General features: G+C 50.6%; 1 protein-coding gene and 1 pseudogene across 1 annotated transcript in view; one reads left to right on the top strand and one right to left on the bottom strand.

Annotated features, from left to right (window-relative positions):
- The window catches only part of PDIA5 (protein disulfide isomerase family A member 5), a 93,076-nt gene that overhangs the window by 3,285 nt on the left and 71,821 nt on the right, over positions 1-17,970 (bottom strand). The window contains exons 13-16 of the mRNA XM_053904161.1: positions 13,297-13,367; positions 12,590-12,750; positions 8,330-8,460; positions 3,740-3,810 (exon numbers count right to left, since the gene is read on the bottom strand). Of these exons, the coding sequence (XP_053760136.1) occupies positions 3,740-3,810; positions 8,330-8,460; positions 12,590-12,750; positions 13,297-13,367 (434 nt within the window). The remainder of the gene's footprint in view (positions 1-3,739; positions 3,811-8,329; positions 8,461-12,589; positions 12,751-13,296; positions 13,368-17,970) is intronic.
- Positions 9,164-9,225, top strand: LOC128777490 (U6 spliceosomal RNA; annotated as a pseudogene).

Here is a 17,970-nt window from a genome sequence, read left to right as displayed (position 1 = left end):
ATCCCCTCAACTAGCTGCCAGCCACGTACATAGAGTGCTACTTCTGGCTGCAAAGGCTCCTCTACCCTCCATTTCTACAGGAAGAGTGAAGTGCGGCTCCTTCTAAAGGAAGTGGCTTAGGGGGAGCCTGGGTGGCTCAGTCTGTTAAGGGTCGACTTCGGCTCAGGTCATGATCTCACAGCTGTGAGTTCGAGCCCCGCATCGGGCTCTGTGCTGACAGCTCAGAGCCTGGAGCCTGCTTCAGATTCTGTGTCTCCCTCTCTCTCTCTGCCCCTCCCCCTCTCATGCTCTGTCCCTCCTCTCTCTCTGTCAAAAATAAACAGACATTAAAAAAAAAAATTAAAGGAAGGGGCTTAGACTCTGGAAAAAAGACAGCAAATATTCCGCTTCTCATCTATCCCCATTTCTCCTGTCTAAATGCCTGCACCCCTTACACCCACTCCAGATTTGCACTGACTGAACTACAGCACTGAATGTATACTATCACTTTGAGATCTGCTCCACGGTACTTGGTATCCTGCTGTGGCCCCTTGGCCAAATACTTGGTAACTGGCACCCATAACGCTTGGCTGCAGGGAACCACTGCGTAAGGCCAGTGATGGACGGGGCTTGAGAACGTGGTCCCCCGTGAGGTCTCCAGGGACTGAACCTAATCACCCATGCACTAATCTGCTCATCAACCCCCCTGCTCTGGCTCCTTCCCCGCCTGCTCCCCGTTCCTCCATCCTTGAGGCTGTAGCCTAACACCATCTCCCAAATAAACCCCCTACACACAAGGGCCAGAACCTGAGTTTGCTTTGGGGAAACATCTGACAATGCCTGTTTATCTGGTTCTGAGATGCCCCTTTCCAGCTGGACAAGTCTGACAGAGTTTTTTAACCTCTGTAAGATCCAATCTCCTCTTCTGTAAAATGGGAGATTAATAATATTTACTTGGTTATGCTATGATGAGGACAACATGACATAATGCTCTCAAGTATCAGTGGAAGAGTTTTCAGAAAATATCAAATATATTATTGCTTCTTCATTCAGTCAACATTTACACAGGCTTCAGGCATCAAGACTGGAGGGAATTCAAGGGCAAATGAAGTCCCTGCCCTCAGGGAGCCTTCCTTTCTGAAGGACAGAGAGCCCTGTAAACACAAGGGACTAAACACACCAGGGCCAGGGTTCCATCAGCTCCTGCTGCCTACGGGCACCTGTCCTAGGATGACCTTCACACCTCCCCAACAGCTGCCTTCCAGGCCAGCCCCACCCCCAGCCCCACACCTTGCCAGCCCAGTGGTCGCCTGACCCCTGCCTGCAATCCACCAGCCTTCCACCTCAGGTCCTTGTCTTCCACGGCCCCCTCCCTACGGTCATCTGTTCCAACATTAGCAGTATGCAGCCTTTTCTCCACCCAGTGTATCAACTGCTAAAGCTCCCCAGTAAGCTCCTGGGAGGGGTGGAGGCTCCCCAGCTAAACTATGAGCTGCCTCATGCGGATTTATTGATTCAGTAAAATAAATCTCTGCAGGAGCTAATATTGACTTTGGCTATGAAAATGGAAGTGAACAACCAACTGCATATTGATTGGGGAAGGAACAGAGACTGGCTTCTGGGTAGAAAAAAATACAATTCCAGCTAAGAGGTGGCAGCATGGGTGTCCGGAAGAACTAGGAGTCAAGAGACTCTGTTCTGGCTGTCAGTGACCAGCCAGGTGTCCCTGGGCAAGAGACATGGTCCTCTCTGGGCCTTGATCCCTCATGAGCAGGAGAGGGCTGGATGGGCCACCACTCCCCAAATACCAGCCAGTAGCCAGTACAAGAGCTCTTAAAAATTATAAATTCCTGGAACTGTCTCTAGACCTCTGATGTGATAGTTCTAGGATGCACCCAGCAATCGTGGCACCAGTAACTTTAGTCCCCCAGGCCGAGAGCGAACACTTCCCTGGGGTTACTGAGAGCCACCTCCAGGAACCCCAGGCCTGCCAACTGCCTGGCAGAGAGGGACAGAGAGAGTAAACATGTTCCTGGAAATGAGCGAGGGTAATCTCTGGCTTAGAATAAGGGAAGCTGGAAGGAGAGAACAGAAGGAATGACACAGAGGAAATGACCCCCAGAAAAGGCCAGTGACATTACTGGCTCAAGTTAAGACAATTAAGCAAGGGCATATCAGTGTCTCAGAGAAGGAGGGGGTCTCCATGGAAATGGCGTCCCTGTGCATCAGCAGATGGGAATGAGGAAGAGGAGGGCTGGCCCTCGGCTACTCACTATGGGCATAGCCAGCCTGGCCCTGCTTGGACTGATGTGATCCCTTCACAGATCCTGGAGCCATGGAGACCCGAGCAGCCGGAGGTCGGGGGGCAGGGAGACCCCACACTTCAGCCACTCTCTTGTCTACCCAGAGTTCTCCGGGTGAGGGGTAAAGGGAGTCAGTGTGGAGTGACTGACAGTCCTGGGCTGGCTCCAGGGAGTAAAGGCATCCCCACACCAACCAACCAACACCCAGATTGTAAGGGAGTCCTGCAGGGATGGACCTCCCCAGGCCCCCAGGAGGAGCTCCTGTGTATGCACTGGCCCTGGGTGGCAGAAGGGGGCAGGTGGGGACAGAGATGAAGACGGGAAGCCCCTTCTTGCCACGCCCCTCTCAATGCAGGCCAAGTGGCAGGCAAAGGAGAAAAGGAGAAGTGAGCCACAGGGGCACAGCCAGACCTTGTGGGTGATGACAGGACATCGTGAGTCCAGGGAAGGGTCCTGGGGTCTGAGTCCTGAGTCTGCCCCCTCCCCACACACGTGCCCCAGCCTGGCTCTCTCTGACCTGCTGGCCCTGTATAGCTCTCACATGTCATCACAGGGCCAACCCCAGGAAATCCAGCCTGCCCTGGCTGCACCTGAGGAACTCACTCAAAAAAATGTAAGGCACCACAGCAGAGATGCGTGTGACTTTGAGTCTGGGTGTGTGTGAGCACGCTTCTGGGGCCTCTTGGGTGAAGAGAGTCCCAGGCTGGGAAGAGTCTTCATGATCGTCTAGAGAAGCACCCCGATCTTAGAGAGAGGAGAATTCAAGGCCTGAAGAGCTGATGTGACTTCTCCGAGTCACACAGTTTAGCAGCAGCCAAAAGCTGCACCAGCCTGAGTTCCAGAGTCTTCTCCTGCCACACACCCTTTGGCCCCAAAGTCACACTTTGCTCTCACCTGGGAGGGACCCACACTGCCCTCACTGCTGGAGCTGCCTGGGGGACGTGCCTGGGGGGGTCCCCTCTCCTCCCCTCTAATCCAATCCCGCAGCTCTAGCTTGTTAATTTTATGCTTCATCGGTTGGCAGCTACAGGAGCCTTTCCCTTAGGCAGGATGAGGCTCTGCACACAGCCTTGCTCTCCTCCACCTTGGCTGCCTCCAGTTGACTTTTGTTGAATTTTTTTATTTGTAGTTTCAATTATATAAGTGATGCATGACTACAAATCCTACTGTAAAAAGATTGAAGCACTAAGAAAATATAAACAGATGACCCCTTTACCACCCCCCTCTTCCAATGAAGGGCTGTAATGGTTCAGTGTATCCCTTTTAGCTGACTTTACAGCAAACATTCAGCCTGCTCTATGCTGCCTTTATGAAAAGAATGTCCTGGTTCCCAGGAATTCTCTGATCTCAGCAGAGCCTATTCAGGAAGGGGACCTGAACGGGAAGGGAGGAAGGTGTAGGAAATGGCGGCAGAGCAAAGTCAGAGGCAGGGCAAGAGACAAAGAGGGGTCTCTTACCTTTCGGTCATCTTTAAAGACGTTGGCGGTGGCCGTAAAGTGCGGGATGACCTTCTTACAGTGTGGGCACCCTGCAGGAAAGGAGGACAGAATGTTGCACGTGCAGGGGAGGCTGCAGAGCCAGGTGCTCCTCCTGGAACTGATAGAGAAACCTTTCCAGGAGCTTCCCTCCACCCAACAGACCATGGGGGGCGGGGGGGGTTTCGTCTGACTCCTACCCCTTGCACACCACACTGTCAGGGTCCTGTGTCAACTCTGCCCCTCAAACACTGCCCTGTGTTTCTGCTGTCAGCATGAGGGCTTTGTAGGAGTCTGTGTGCAAATGTCAGGTCCGCTCCTGCCCGGGACCTCCCACCCCACATCCTCCTGCCATACACTGAGTCTAAGAGGCTGAGGGTGGAGGAGATGGTCACTGCAGTCTTGCTCTGCAAGCTCCTTCCACGGAGGGCTGCCTGGGAGCTATGGCACAGAGGGAGCTTTGGGCCTGGAAAAGGAGAATGTGTGCTCAGGACTCTCTGAGTCTGTTACAAAGCCCCCTGCTCTTGCCTTATGGACAATGATAAATCTGTCCATGTCACGACTGAGAAAACGGGACGGAGAAAGGTGGTGGCAGGAGCAACTGTCTGAGCCCCCACTGCTCATGTTTTGCTGCTAACGTCTACATTCCCAGCAAATCCCCACCCCAGACCAAGCAGCCAGACCAGGCCCCAGGGCCTCACGCTATCCTTCTATCCTCTGCTCTACAATCAACCTGAGCCCTGGATCCAGGGAGAGGAGACCCAAGGTCAGGTTAAGAGGAGAATAAGCCACTGGGTTATCAGGGCCTGGGTTCCCGACTATGGAGAGAGGCCTATCACAATGGATGAGGACCCATAACTCTGGAGGCCCAGGGTGTGACAACAGTGCTAGTGTCAGCTGGGGTGACAGACCCCCTTTCTTGGCCCTTCCCTCAGCATGAGCAGATCCAAACCCAAGCCCACCTCTTTCTACCATTCCCCAGACACTGAACACAACTGCCATGAGAACGGAACTGCTTTGAGGGAAGATTTCCTTGACTCTGGTAATTAATTCTGATCAAAGCACAGGTGGGAAAGGCCAAATGCCCTATGGGGAGAGTTGGTGAACAGTCGGGCCGGCCAAGGCGAGGAACAGAAATGGCTTTGCCCATCTGCTTTCTCTCTTTTTAAAATAAGATAATAACGACTGGCATTTCAAAGAGTTTTGTGAAACCAAATTAAAGCTGAGCTACAATTTTAATGTGAATTTAGCGTTGGAGCCAGTTCCTGAGATGGGCAGGATCACCCATATGTCCTGGCTGGTGGAGCTGCCAGCTGGCCCCAGAACAGTGTGGACAATGATGGGGAGGGGCAGGAAAAGGATTTTCCCAACATCCACTGCAGGTGTACAGAAGAGAGCTGGGCTGGATGTGAGTTCTATCAGAAATGAATGCCACAGAGTGCCTAACTTGTGGCAGATACTAACATGATTTTTTAACGGCCTCAATGGCAATTACAAGAACTCTTTACTAATCTGACCCAATGGAGGGAAGAATAGCTCAAATTCATGAAAATTTCACACTATAGAGGAATGATGGTTATAGATTCCAAAACATCTAGAGGGCACAATGTGCTGGTCGACAAGGCTCACCAGAGCAGCATCTTCGCAGCACCTAGCGGTCCCCTGTGAGCGGCACACGGATGCCCACTAATAGCATTAGGCTGGCTGGAAAGAAGTTATCCTCTCCCCCAAACCTGGTATCACTATTAATTTTTCCTTTCTAAGCTCTTTGCTTACTGAATGTATAAAGGTAATTGTCAGCCTAGTGCAAATTCCTATTACCATCAATTTAAAGTATCTAGATCTCAGATTAATCACCTTCTGGTGCATCTAATTTTATCATTATACAAAAGAAAGAGCATGGCAGATGAGTAACTGGAGGGGAGGCTGTTTTAGGAAGGGCATGAAGATGTTCCCAAGAGGTGTCACGTAGACCAGAAGAGGCATGATCTTTTTTTTTTTTTTTAATTTTTTTTTTTTAACGTTTATTTATTTTTGAGACAGAGAGAGACAGAGCATGAACAGGAAGGGGCAGAAAGAGAGGGAGACATAGAATCTGAAACGGGCTCCAGGCTCTGAGCTGTCAGCACAGAGCCCGATGCGGGGCTCGAACTCACGGACCATGAGATCATGACCTGAGCCAAAGTCAGGCGCTTAACCGACTGAGCCACCCAGGAGCCCCGAGGCATGATCTTTTAATCTGGGCTCTTTAAAAAGGCACCACCTATGTGTAGCAAGGAAAGAAACTTCCCAGAGTGGGGAGACAGAAAGAAAGACCAAGGACAGGACAGAAAATTCCAATGCTAAAGACTCAGCACGCTGGCCTAAGAAGGGCAGTCACCATGACCAGACCACTGAGAGCAAAGAGGGGGCTTGGAACAGGAGAAAACAATGAAATAGCCAGAGGAAGATCTCTGTATAAACCGGGAGGAGGTGGGAGGAGGAGGTGGGAGGAGGAGGTGGGAGGAGGAGGTGGGAGGAGGAGGTGGGAGGAGGAGGTGGGAGGAGGAGGTGGGAGGAGGAGGTGGGGAACACAGGGAAGAAGTGGGAGGTGGGAGGGGGCAGGAGCTTGAGGACATGGGGGGAGCTGGGAAGTATGGGACATGTCAGGGAGGTGGGAAGTGGGTGGGAGACAGGAGGTGGGAGGTAGATGGGAGGTGGGGGACATGGGGGGAGGTGAGAAGGAGTAGAGATTGGGGAAGGATATGGGGATTGGCTTTTGCTTCTACTTTATACTTACCTTTATCAGGTGTGTGATCTTTCTTAGTTATTAGGTTCTTTATATGTAAATAAGCATAAGGATGTGTCATATACTATATATAAATAAGTATATATTATTTTCATAACTGAAAAATTTTTAAAGATTTGCCTTTGGATAGATCCACCTCCCTGATGAGCATCTCTGGAACAGGGTTCAGGCACAGGAACATGCAGTAGAGAAGGGAAACTCTAGGTGCCAGGCCCTTTGATGGAAGCCGAGTCGTCCAGTGGAGCAGCCCTGAACGGGCTGTTTCGAGTTGTTTCTTGCCAGAGTACATAGACTGTGAAGCCCTTGAGCTGTGGCAGGGACCATGCCTCCTTCTCTTGTATCCTGGGCCCCAGATACCACCCAGCACACAGTGGTTCTGTGAGGGAGGTCGTTAGCACCCCAGTGGGGTAGGAGTCCTGACTCCAGAGGTCTGGGGGAAAGAGGGGAGCAATCCCAGGGGAAAGTATGTAGTCTGGACTTTCTAAAGTCCACCCAGGGGTTGGTCAAGGACCTCTGCTTCTGTGGCCAGGGTTTCACTGCTGCTGAGAAAGCTCATACTCTCTGAATTATGTCTATAGCAGAAAGAGCACCAGCCCAGGCTGCAGGGAGGGCTCTGTCGCTTCAGTGCTCCGAAGCCTTGGGTAGGTCACACATCTTCTGGGTCTTAGTCCTGTGCCTGGCATTCTGCCCAGAAGGAAGACAACTTCTTAAAACCCACTCAGCCTTCTAGGCATATGCTAAGGACAGATGAGGACAGACAAAGACAGTGAGAGGCTCTGCAAGGAATGGAGAGAGCCCAAGTCCTGCTCTGACCTGGAGAAGAAAAGGCAAAAACAGAGGGACACTTTGCTGCCTGAGGGCAGGGGTCTGAGGCTGGGAAAGGTGGGCAGGAGGCAAGCCCTCTCAGAAAGTGAGAGGGAGGAGTGACTTTACGGATTACTGACACTTGAAAAGTGGGGCAGGAGGGGAGGCAACAGGAGGGCTGGCTACAAGCAAGCAGGTTTATGACTAGATTGAGTTGCCTGGCTTCTCTGTAGAGCGAAGCTTTATTATCCCCACTCCATTAAGCTGAGCTGTAACCGGGGGGAGAGAGACAAGGGCAACAGAACAGTGGGAAATTCAAGAGCCTTCCCTTTTAAATATCAATTAACTTCAAGACGGAACAACACAAAATCCAAAGGTCACAATCACACGTGTCACTTCCTCAACTTAAACTTTGATTAAAAGGGGGATAGAGGGGGAAGCTAGCTCAGAAAAATGTGGTGTGCTTTTCCCACAGATTCAAACCCAATGGCATCAAAGCCACGTGGAGGTCAGGGAGGAGGACTGGGCTGGGGTACTCAGGAAGACCAGGAAAGCAGAGGCCAAAAGAGGTCGGCTAAATTCCAGGGTTTGAAGGTGAAGTCAGTGCTCGGTGGGACAGAAGGAGCCAAGGGGTAGGTGGAATTGGCAGGTGGGAGGCAAGCAGCCTAGAAGATTCCAGGGACATGGGGAGACTGAATAATTTTATGGCAGGCCCTGCCACAAACAGAAGCAGAGGGCTTTACGACTGATGTGAGCAAGGCTCCCCAGAAACAGGGAGAGAGACCCTGACAGAGCTAACAGGAAGAGGCCTTGGATTTGGAAGGACCTCAGCCTGGGATGAAACTGAGGAGCCCTGACACAGCAGGGATGAGCCCAGGGTCCGCCTGTGGCTGCACTGTTCCCTGGTAGAGGGATCTTCTTGGTTCAGTCTGGCCCACCCCTCCACCTTGCACCTTGGCGAGCACCCCCCAGCTACTTACAAGGGGCATAGAACATGACCAGGGTGTGCTTCTTCTTCTTCAGGGTCTCCCGGAAGTTGTCCCCTACCAGATGCAACACGCTGGTCTGCTGCTCTTCCCACGTGGGCTCTGGGGGTGGAGGGGCCTCAGGGCTGCAGGAATGGCAGGGAGGGGAGACGGTCATAAAGGAAGGCCTGTGTAAGGGCATACACTTCCACCCCCACCTGCTCAGAGGAGCACCCAAGAAGAAATCACTTTGCATCCTTTCTAAAATTTAATTTAAAACCTGTGTTCCAATGTGAATAAATCTGTACCATCAACAAAGATATTCTGATTTCCTCTGAGGAGCTTATTAAAAAGCCATTTTGTGATGGTGTGGAAGACCTGAGCTCCTTTTAGGGCAGAGCAGTCTCTCCAGGTGTCAGCCATCATCTTGCCACGGGTACAGAAACTCCTTCACCTGGGTTCCCCTCCCTCTCTCTCCCTCCCTCTTCCTACTGCCTCTTCTTGGATCCTGAAGGACCCTCCATTATGCTTTGCACTGGTGGAGAGAGCATGGACCAAGGAGTGAGATGGGTCTGGATCCAGATTGCTTATCACCTGTGTGAACTTAGGTAAATTACCAAACCCCTCTGAGCTTCATTTTCTTTTCTGTTAAGTGAGTACGATAATACCTATTTCCTGGGATCCCTATGAAGAGCAGAGACAGTGTACCTAGGGCACCTAGTCAGGCCAGCAACTAACAGTTGCTAAGAGCCCATGTGCTCTAAGAAATACTAGGCATTCATTGTGTGTTTCTAATTTTTCAGTCTTTTTCTGTCCACTAGTTCCCTCCATTGTGCCTCACAAAAGGACAGATCTCAGCATGGCCCCTGTGCAAGGATGACACACAAATTCATGAAACGTTCCGTATTTTTTCGTGATGAGCACTGGGTGTTATATATAAGTGATGAATCACTAAGTTCTACTCCTAAAGCCAATATTATACTGTATGTTAACCAACTAGAATTTAAATAAAAACTTGAAAAAAAAAAAAAAACCCAGAAACAAAAAAGACAGATCTCAGGGTCTTTTAAAAGCCTTTGTTGCCTTGTCCCCCTCTCTACAACCACACTGCTCTGCTCCTTCTCTGAGAAGGGTCTCTGGGGAGTGGTCTGCACCCAGTGCTGCCACATCATCCCCTGCACTCTCTCCTTCACCCATGCACCACTGGTTTCCACCCCTGGCCTCAGCCCTGGCCCCAGCCCCAAACCCAGCTGAGTGCAGCCCTGAGCCAGCCCAGGACCATTCCTCTTTCAAAAGTCCCCTCTATCGAGTGTTCACAGGGTCTCCCTCCTCTTCAGGTTCTATCTGAGGCCCTGCAATTCTCAAAAGATCCCATTCATCCACATGGCTTCCATAATTCCTGTGCCTGAGGAGGACCTGAGCCCAGACCTCTCAACAAGGCTCCCTAATTCCAGGTGTTTTTCAGATACTTCTGCTGGAAGGCCCCACTTGGAGGTCACCCCAATCCTAACAAAACAGAACAGATCACTCTTCCCCCTCCTCCACACCTCCCAAACCAGCTTTCCTCAGCTACCTCTCCATTTTGGTCAATGGCACTGCTGTTCCTGTGACCAAGACTGGCCCCTCCCAGCCACCCTGTCTTCCTCCCTTTTCTTTCTCTAGGTCCCCTGCCCTAACCCTGGCTCATGGCCGACACCTGACCTCCCTGCTCTACCTTATCCCTGAATCCTGCCTCCCCGGGCTGGCCTGCTGGTGGGCCTGTCTCAGTCACTCACAGCACACTTGTGTACAAGCCTGGAAACACCATCGGCCTCACCCAAATTCCTCACCCTGCTCCTGCGTGACAGGCCTCGGTCCTCCATCTCAGAGCTATCTGCTGTTCATGCTCTGCCTGAGAATTCTTTCCGAGTTCCTAAAGGAACTACTATTTGTCTCTGGGCAAGGCCGCCAACCTCTCTGAACCTAAGTTCCTTCATCAAAGAAATAGGAATAAAAACTCTTGACCTCATAGGATCTGAGGATGAAATGGGCAACAGATACAAAAGCAATTGGTAAAGCCTGGGAAGGTATTGCCACTTATGTGGCAATACTGTCAGTTATAGATCCAAATAACAGCTGGCATCAATAATAAAAACAGCTTCCTTTCTCTGAGTATTGCCACACCACACACCGTGCTAAGCACAATAGTCTAATTTAATTCTCTAGATGAGTCTTTGGGAAAGTGTTGTCTCCATTTTACAGATGGGAACAGGCTTAGTGAGGTCAAGTAAATGGCCCAGGGTCACAATCTAAGCACAGGTCTCTTAGACTTCAAAGTCCATGTTTTACCCTCAGTGCTTTTCAGGTGCTCAGCAGCAGAGAGACTGCAAAGAACAGACACAGCTCCTCTGTGCTCACTACCTGCAGCCAGGCCTCTCCTGATTCCCTCAACTCTCCCACCACAAGTGCAAGCACCAAGAAACTACCTGAACCCCATCCTGTTCAATCCTCCCAGGGTACCAGCTCTGGCACCAGAGGGAGGCTGGAGAGGCAGGTGTGAATGGCAACCTGCTTCTGACGCCAGAAAACCCAGAAGAGGGAGTACCTTGTCCCTTCTGGAAGTGAGCCACCACTCGCCTCTGATCCCTAAGAGGGAGGCCAGGCTATTCTGAGAACCTGCCCCCAGTGATGAGCAGGACAAAGTGGGAGAAGCTGAGACTAGGACCTCGCTAGTGCACCCACCTCTTCCCAGGGGTCTCTCCTGAACCTAGTGGAACCTTCGTTCCCATTCTGTAAGTGGGTATTTCTCAAAACACTATGGCTGTGGGTTCCATTCCCACTTCCTGAATCAAAGCTTCAGGGACAGCAGCCCCAGGATCTGTACTTCAAACAAGCACCTCAATACAATGTGACACATATATACTCCTAAGTTTGAGCACAAATGTCCTAACAAAGTAACTCAATCTAGATGCTGCTATTTTGCTTGGTTCTCATGTCACATTTGACTCTAAAGTCTTGGTTTTCATATGAGAATACACTATGCTTTGTACCAGGGACCTCAGCAAAGGCTGGAATATGTCTTCTTTTACTTTATCTCCCCTGCCTACCCAGTGCTGAAATGAGGAAATATTCCCAAATATTCAAGGGGGGTGTGTGTGTGTGTGTGTGTGTGTGTGTGTGTGTGTGCGCGCGCGCATCTTGGGGGAAGGGTGTAGATAGGAGAAAGTCTCCTTAACTACGTCCTAACAATTTCTGCCTCTCAAGCAAGGCCTGGGACTTCCTCCATTTCCCAGGGTACCTGTGTAATGGTTCTTCTTCCTCATAGGACAGGGAAATGCTAAGAACTGCAGGTTCCAAAGACCTTGGGTGAGGAGGAGGTCCTTGGGCTAGTAATTATGAGGCTACTCAGGTTCTCTGGACTTGCAGGCTGTTATGGGCTGAGTTGTGACCATACCCACCCCCCAGCCCCCATTTATATGTTGAAGTCCCAGCCTCCAAGCACCTCAGAATGTGACTGTACTTGGAGACAGGGTCTTTAGAGAGACAGTTAAGTTAAAATGAATTCACTGAGATGAGCCCTACCCTAATCTTACTGGTGCCCTTCCAAGAAGAGGAGATTAGGACACAGACACAGAGGGAAGACTGTGTGAAGACGTGGAGAGGAAGAAGACAGTCAAGGAGAGAGGCCTCGGAAGAAACCAGCTCTGCTGACGTCTCATCTTGGACTTCTGGTCTGTGGAACTGCGAGAAAATAAACTTCTGCTGTTAAGCTCCCAAGTCTGTGTTACCTGTTGTGATAAATCAGCAAACTAATACATACACTGAGGGAGCTCTTCACAATCTGTATTGTCAGCCCCAGACCACCACAGGCTGCCTCGTGGACACATTACCGGAGGCCTGGTCAACCACCAGCAGACCTGGTCCTGAACGAGTTCAGCTCGGAGTGTGAAGAGCTGTGTGTGTCCTCCAGCCATCAAAGCAAATGGAATAAAATGCCATGAGGAAGCCTGGGGCTAGGTCACGGGGAGAGGGGGTGGTCTAAGAAGACAGACATGCCACCCGCTGCACTGGTGCTGGTGAAACTGCATCCGGGAAGGCTACCAGTGACGTGCTGCGTGAGAACATGTGGCCAGCACCCCAGAGGTGGCTTTAGAATTGGAGAAATCCAGTCCGCCTTGGCTCTTGTGGCCCTGAGCCAGGGTTAGCAGCCTCTAAGGTTTACTCTGTCTCCTCCAGGCCTGTTCCAGTGGCCACCAGCCAGGAGTCAGGATGTGCTACTGAGACCACCACACTTACTTTTGCATCCACTCAATAAAGTTCTTCTTTGTTCTGAGCGCAGGCACTGCATATTTCTCTCCGTTCTTAAAATACTTCAATGTAGGAAACTCGGAGATGTGGAATCTTTCTGCCAGGGCCTTGTTGACAGTGGCATCGACAGCTGCAAGGACACCAGAGCTCTGGGATGGGGGAGAGGCCAACCATGCATGACAGCCTCAGACACCGTGCTGGAAGAAGAGGAGCCCAGATGCCAGCCCCCCACCCGCCCGGGGCCTGCCAGTGTTTCACTGGGAGTGGCTGGCTCCCTGGGCTCATATATTCCAGGGAATGACTGCACACTAGAAAGTGCATTATTTCCCATTTGTGGGCTGAAATGGACTTTTAAATCTGCCCTGCCAATTAGGCTGTGTAGACTGTGGCCGTTCCCAATAGCCAGGGTCCCAGAGCAAAGAGAGAGAACTTTGAGGCTTCACCCCAGAGCCATGACCTGGCGGAGGCCGCATGGACAGTGTGGGAACACGACCCCGTCGTCTCTCTGCACCGCTCCATCCCTGCTACGGGCCCCACTGTCTACAACATGTGTACTCAGGGACAGTGAAGTCCCGCAGACCTCAGGGATCAGGGAAGTGGCTGCGGAGCCTGCGCGGGAAAGTCACTGTGATGATTCAGGTCACTGATTCTTCAGAAGAAAATGGTGGTGGGGAGGTTAAGAAAAGGAAGCTTACGTCTGCTTCTCCATGGAGGACTTCTGCTGCATTCTCAAACTCTGGCTTCATTTTCTTACAGTGACCACACCCTGTGGGAAGAAATCAAGAGAAAACATCCCCATGGCATGGAGGCTCCAGTGATGCCCCTGCCTCTGTGCAACAGCTGGGCCCTATTCACAGACACCAGGGGGACCTGAGAGAAAAGAAGCAGTACCAGCTCAGAGGCAAGAAATCTTTTCCCTAATCCACTTGGTAGAGAGGGGAAGGTGTGCAAGAGGCAAAAAAATGAAGTCACTACATGAAAAAGACTGGCTATATGTATCTATAGGTCCTATACTGGATATATACATATATAGGTCCTGTGTGCCAGGCACTGCTATAAGAGCTTTATATCCTCACAACAGCCCTGCAAGGTATAACCTGATTATCTCCATTTTATAGATGAGAAAACTAAGGCACCAAGAAGGTAGGGGACTGGCCAAGGCTACTTACACAGCCACAGGTCACAGAGCCAGGGTGCGAACCCAAGCAGTGTGGCTGGAGGCCACAGTCACAGGCAGTGTGTGCTTCCCAGCACCACTACCACTGCCATCCCCTTCCCCAGGGGCAAAGGGAGCCCGAGGCTTGAACCGGGAATAAGCATTCACAGAAGCAAGAATACATTCCAATTGTCCCCACAGGGGAGGATGTATGATATGACAGGCACAGGGATCAGGCCTGTCATTTCCAAATGCCTATTTCTTCATATAAAGATTGCTCTGCCCTCTCCTCCAACCACACACATGCAGTAACATCATGAATAATAAAATTTGATACATTAAAAAGTAAACAAACACTTTGATAGGTGATGTCAGGACATTTGTACATGGCTTTCACTTTAGTAGAGAGTACTTTCTGGCTTCTAACACTGCAGGGGCTGTGAAGCAAGGACGTCCAGACTGGCTCAGGCTCGGGACAGCTGAAAGGTGAACCTGGCTGTGTGGGGGCCACGCGTGAAGCAGGCTAAGCAGAAGGCCTTCTCGTGGGGGTACGGCTGTGTGGAAGCCAACAGCACTGCAATTCTGTAGCTAACTTGGGAGAAAGGGAGGCAGACAGACATACCAGTATTAGCAGAGGAGACCTCCCACAGCCTCCGGAAGCCACCAAGCCATGGGAAGGGCTTTTCTGCTTCCATCTGAGCACCTGGCTGGGGCAAAAGTTCCTGTCTTCTCCAAGGTCACTCCTGCAGAGCTCAGCCCCAGGGGGTACCAGAACACAAACATGTCCCCTCCACCCCTGCCTGTTCTCAGCTTCCTCAGTCCACGCTTACCCGTTCCTCCCAGGGACAAGGGGTTCCACAGTGGCTATGCTGCATCCCCCCCTCCCCCACCCACACACTGATAGTAGAAACTTTAAGTGACCATGCAGCATCCAGGCCAGAGCTGTCAAGCCCCTCTTTGGACAGAGCACTCTGGGGAGCCATGAGATGACTCAGTGGATAGAACTGTCCCTGATGGAATTCAGCCCAGGGAGCAACTACAATTCTCAGTGGCACCAGCATTTTGGTCCTTCTCAAATGGGCCCAAGGATAAGGGAAACCTGTGGGTTCATGGTCTGACTACAGCCCACTCAGGATGCCATGAACCATAGATCACCATGACACTGAAACATAAGAACATCATTTGCCAGAAATGAACATTTAGTGCTATCACAAGCCATTAGTCACTTTCTAAGCAATCAGGTTACATAGGATTGTTTTGTTTTGTTTTGGTTAAGTTTATCTAGAACTGAAAACACGTTTTCCCCAAAGAAACAATTTCATACACAGATTCTAGGCCGGTTCTCAGGAAGGACTATAAAAACCCATTTAACAGAATGTGCCTGAAGCATATATAGCATGCAGTGCTATTTCTACTTCACTGAACTGTCCCCCAGATGGAAAACACACGATCCAGCTCCGGACACCACACAGGCCTCTGCCTGCGGCGAGCAGCTACCCACAACAGCAAGAGAGAGCATCTTCCTCAGCTCAGGGTGGGACTCTGGGCCTTCTTGGGTCACTGACACTCTTAAGAATTTAATAAAAGCTTCTCCTTCCCTTCTCCCAGACGGATGCGTATGAAGTCCAAATTTACGTATAACTTCATAGGGATCCGATCCCCTATCTGGCTCACAGACCCCAGTTAAAAGCCAAGGCACACAAGGCCCAACTCCAAGGCATTCTTTCCCATGGGAGGTGGGGCAAAAGAGCACAGAGCTGTCCCTACAGGTGTCCAGGCTCAAGTGTCCATTCACACCAATCCATGTGTCAGGAGTAATGGAATATTCTACGGAAGAGTCTACTGACTTGACGTGGAATATGCTAAAATGAACTTTTTTTTTCCTGGTTCTCACTAAGAGCAAAGGAGTAAGTCATTCTCTGGAGCTTATGGTCAGGATGAAGGGGTTCTAGAATTCTTAAAGTGGACCCCCACTCCTTCGGCCTGCCTCCAGGCTGACAGCTCCTGGCAGCCTGCCCCAAGGGATCACCCATTCTCCCGTTCCCAGACTGGCCCTTCCTGACTGTGGCGGTGGAGGCTCACCTTGCATGAAGAGAAGTCAGGAAAAGGAAGCTCAGAGGAACTCCTAATGCTGATCTGTCACCCAAGAATTCAGCCTGCCCTGGAGAAGAGGAAGTGAGTGACCGGGGTCACCCACTCAGTCCAGTGGAGACCTGGGCTCAAGGCTCCAACTGGCCTCTAAAAAAGGCAGGAGTGGCAGGGAGACTCGCCCCTGACTACCCTCTCCCATAAACAAGATATGAATGGTATCGTCAGGCCAGTGCCAGCAGGGCCCATGGTCAAGGTGGGCAGTGCGATGGACTGGGGACTAGGGGAGGGAAGACAAAGAAAAGCCAGCCATTGCCACTGACAGAAAACCACTATTTCTTTCCAAAATGTCCCAGTCAATGTGACAGGACCCCTGAAGATAAGAGAATTCACCTTCATACCTTTATCAAGTTCTGGCCCTTTGATGCCACTGTCCTGCTGGGGTAGCAAATAGACTTCCATATCACCTGCTAGCTTCTATCCGTGGTGGGCCAGAGATGGACTCTGAGCCTGAGAATTGGCTCACTGGGAGGAAGGGTCTATCACAGACATGGGAGGGACAAGTGGAAGATATGCCAGGAAATGTCCAGCCTCTTTAGTTTGCACTCATGCCTCTCTCCTGGACTTCCGGCCCGGTCTCCCAGGACTCTCCTTAAAATAATAAAAGTACTTGCTCACTGTACTGGGCTTTGCCAGCCCAATGAGACAGACGGGACAAGCTCATTAGAGCCAGAGATGGGCCCTGACATGGGATTGAGGTGGATCTTCTGGCTGGAGTTCCCATCACTGTGTTCACATGACACAAAATTCCCCCCAAATTCTTCTGTCCGTCAGCACCCACTCCTCATCATCACAGCCCTTGCCCTGATGGACCAGGCATCTCCACACAGTGCCTACCAGGCTCCGGCCCCTACCCTGAGTCTTTGGTTCATTCCATCCCCACCAAACCAACCATTTCTCTTCTACTCACAAAGTACTTATTCATATATTTCCATGGCATTTAATTTCATACTGCCTTGTGACTGTTATATTGCTGTCTTCTGATATTTAGGAGCAGCCAGGACATCTTTTCAAGACATAAATCAGATCAAACTCTCTTGGTTATAACTTTGCAATGGCTGTCCATTACAGGTACATCAAAATCCAAACTCTACCATCGCCATAAACTGCACGCCATCTGACTCTCCCACCCACCGACCTCAGCTCCTGTCACCTCCCTCCTGTCCTCTGCTCTGCAACCTGAGGCCTTCTTTCTGTTCTGTCAGACCAAGCTCACTTCTACTTCACGGGTCTTCATGTTACTCTTTCCTGGAACATGTCTTTTCCCCATGTCTGTGCACGGCTGACCACTTTCACATCATTCAGGTGTTAGCTCAAATGTCACTTCCATGGAGAAATTCCCTGACCATCTAATCCAGAGGAGCCTCACACCATCATGTTCTCTTCCAATATCCTATTTATTTTCTTAACTGTACTCAAAACAACTGGAGTAATCAGGAGGTGCCTATGGTGGCTCAGTCAGTTAAGCATCTGAATCTTGATTTCGGCTTGGGTCACAATCTTGTAGTTTGTGAGTTCAAGCCCCGCTTCATGCTTTGTGCTGACAGAGTGAAGCCTGCTTGGGATTCTCTCTCTCCCTCTCTCTGTGTCTCCCCAGCTCGTGCTCTCTCTCAAAATAAATAAACTTTAAAAAAACAACAACTGGAGTCATCTTCTTACTTGAACCTGTCCATTCCAACTGGAATGCAAGCTCTGTACAGACTTGGCTGTGTGTCTAGTTCACCACCATATCCCTGGTACTGAGGATGGCAGTCAACACACATTTTGGATGAGTTAACTTCATGCCTATACTGTTCAGGTTTACACCTGTGCGCACAAGGTTTAACTGGACTAAATTCTTTTGGGGCAAGAGTCATTCTTGTATCCGAATAGTTGCTAGTTTGACTATTTAGTATAACTGGCAGCCAAGCCAGTTACTGGGTACACACCCACCCCCTGCCCACCATTTATTCACTTCTGCTCCTTACAAGGTCTGTAAAACATCTCTGGAAATCTCCAACATCTATGGATTTTGTTCTACAGCTTCTCCTTCATACCCTAGAGTACTCGTCCCCTTGCTTACAGC

The sequence above is a fragment of the Panthera pardus genome, unplaced genomic scaffold, assembly GCF_024362965.1.
Source record: "Panthera pardus isolate Hobbes unplaced genomic scaffold, ASM2436296v1 HiC_scaffold_16, whole genome shotgun sequence".
NCBI lineage: Eukaryota > Metazoa > Chordata > Mammalia > Carnivora > Felidae > Panthera > Panthera pardus.
This window is presented reverse-complemented; position numbering and strand designations above follow the sequence as displayed.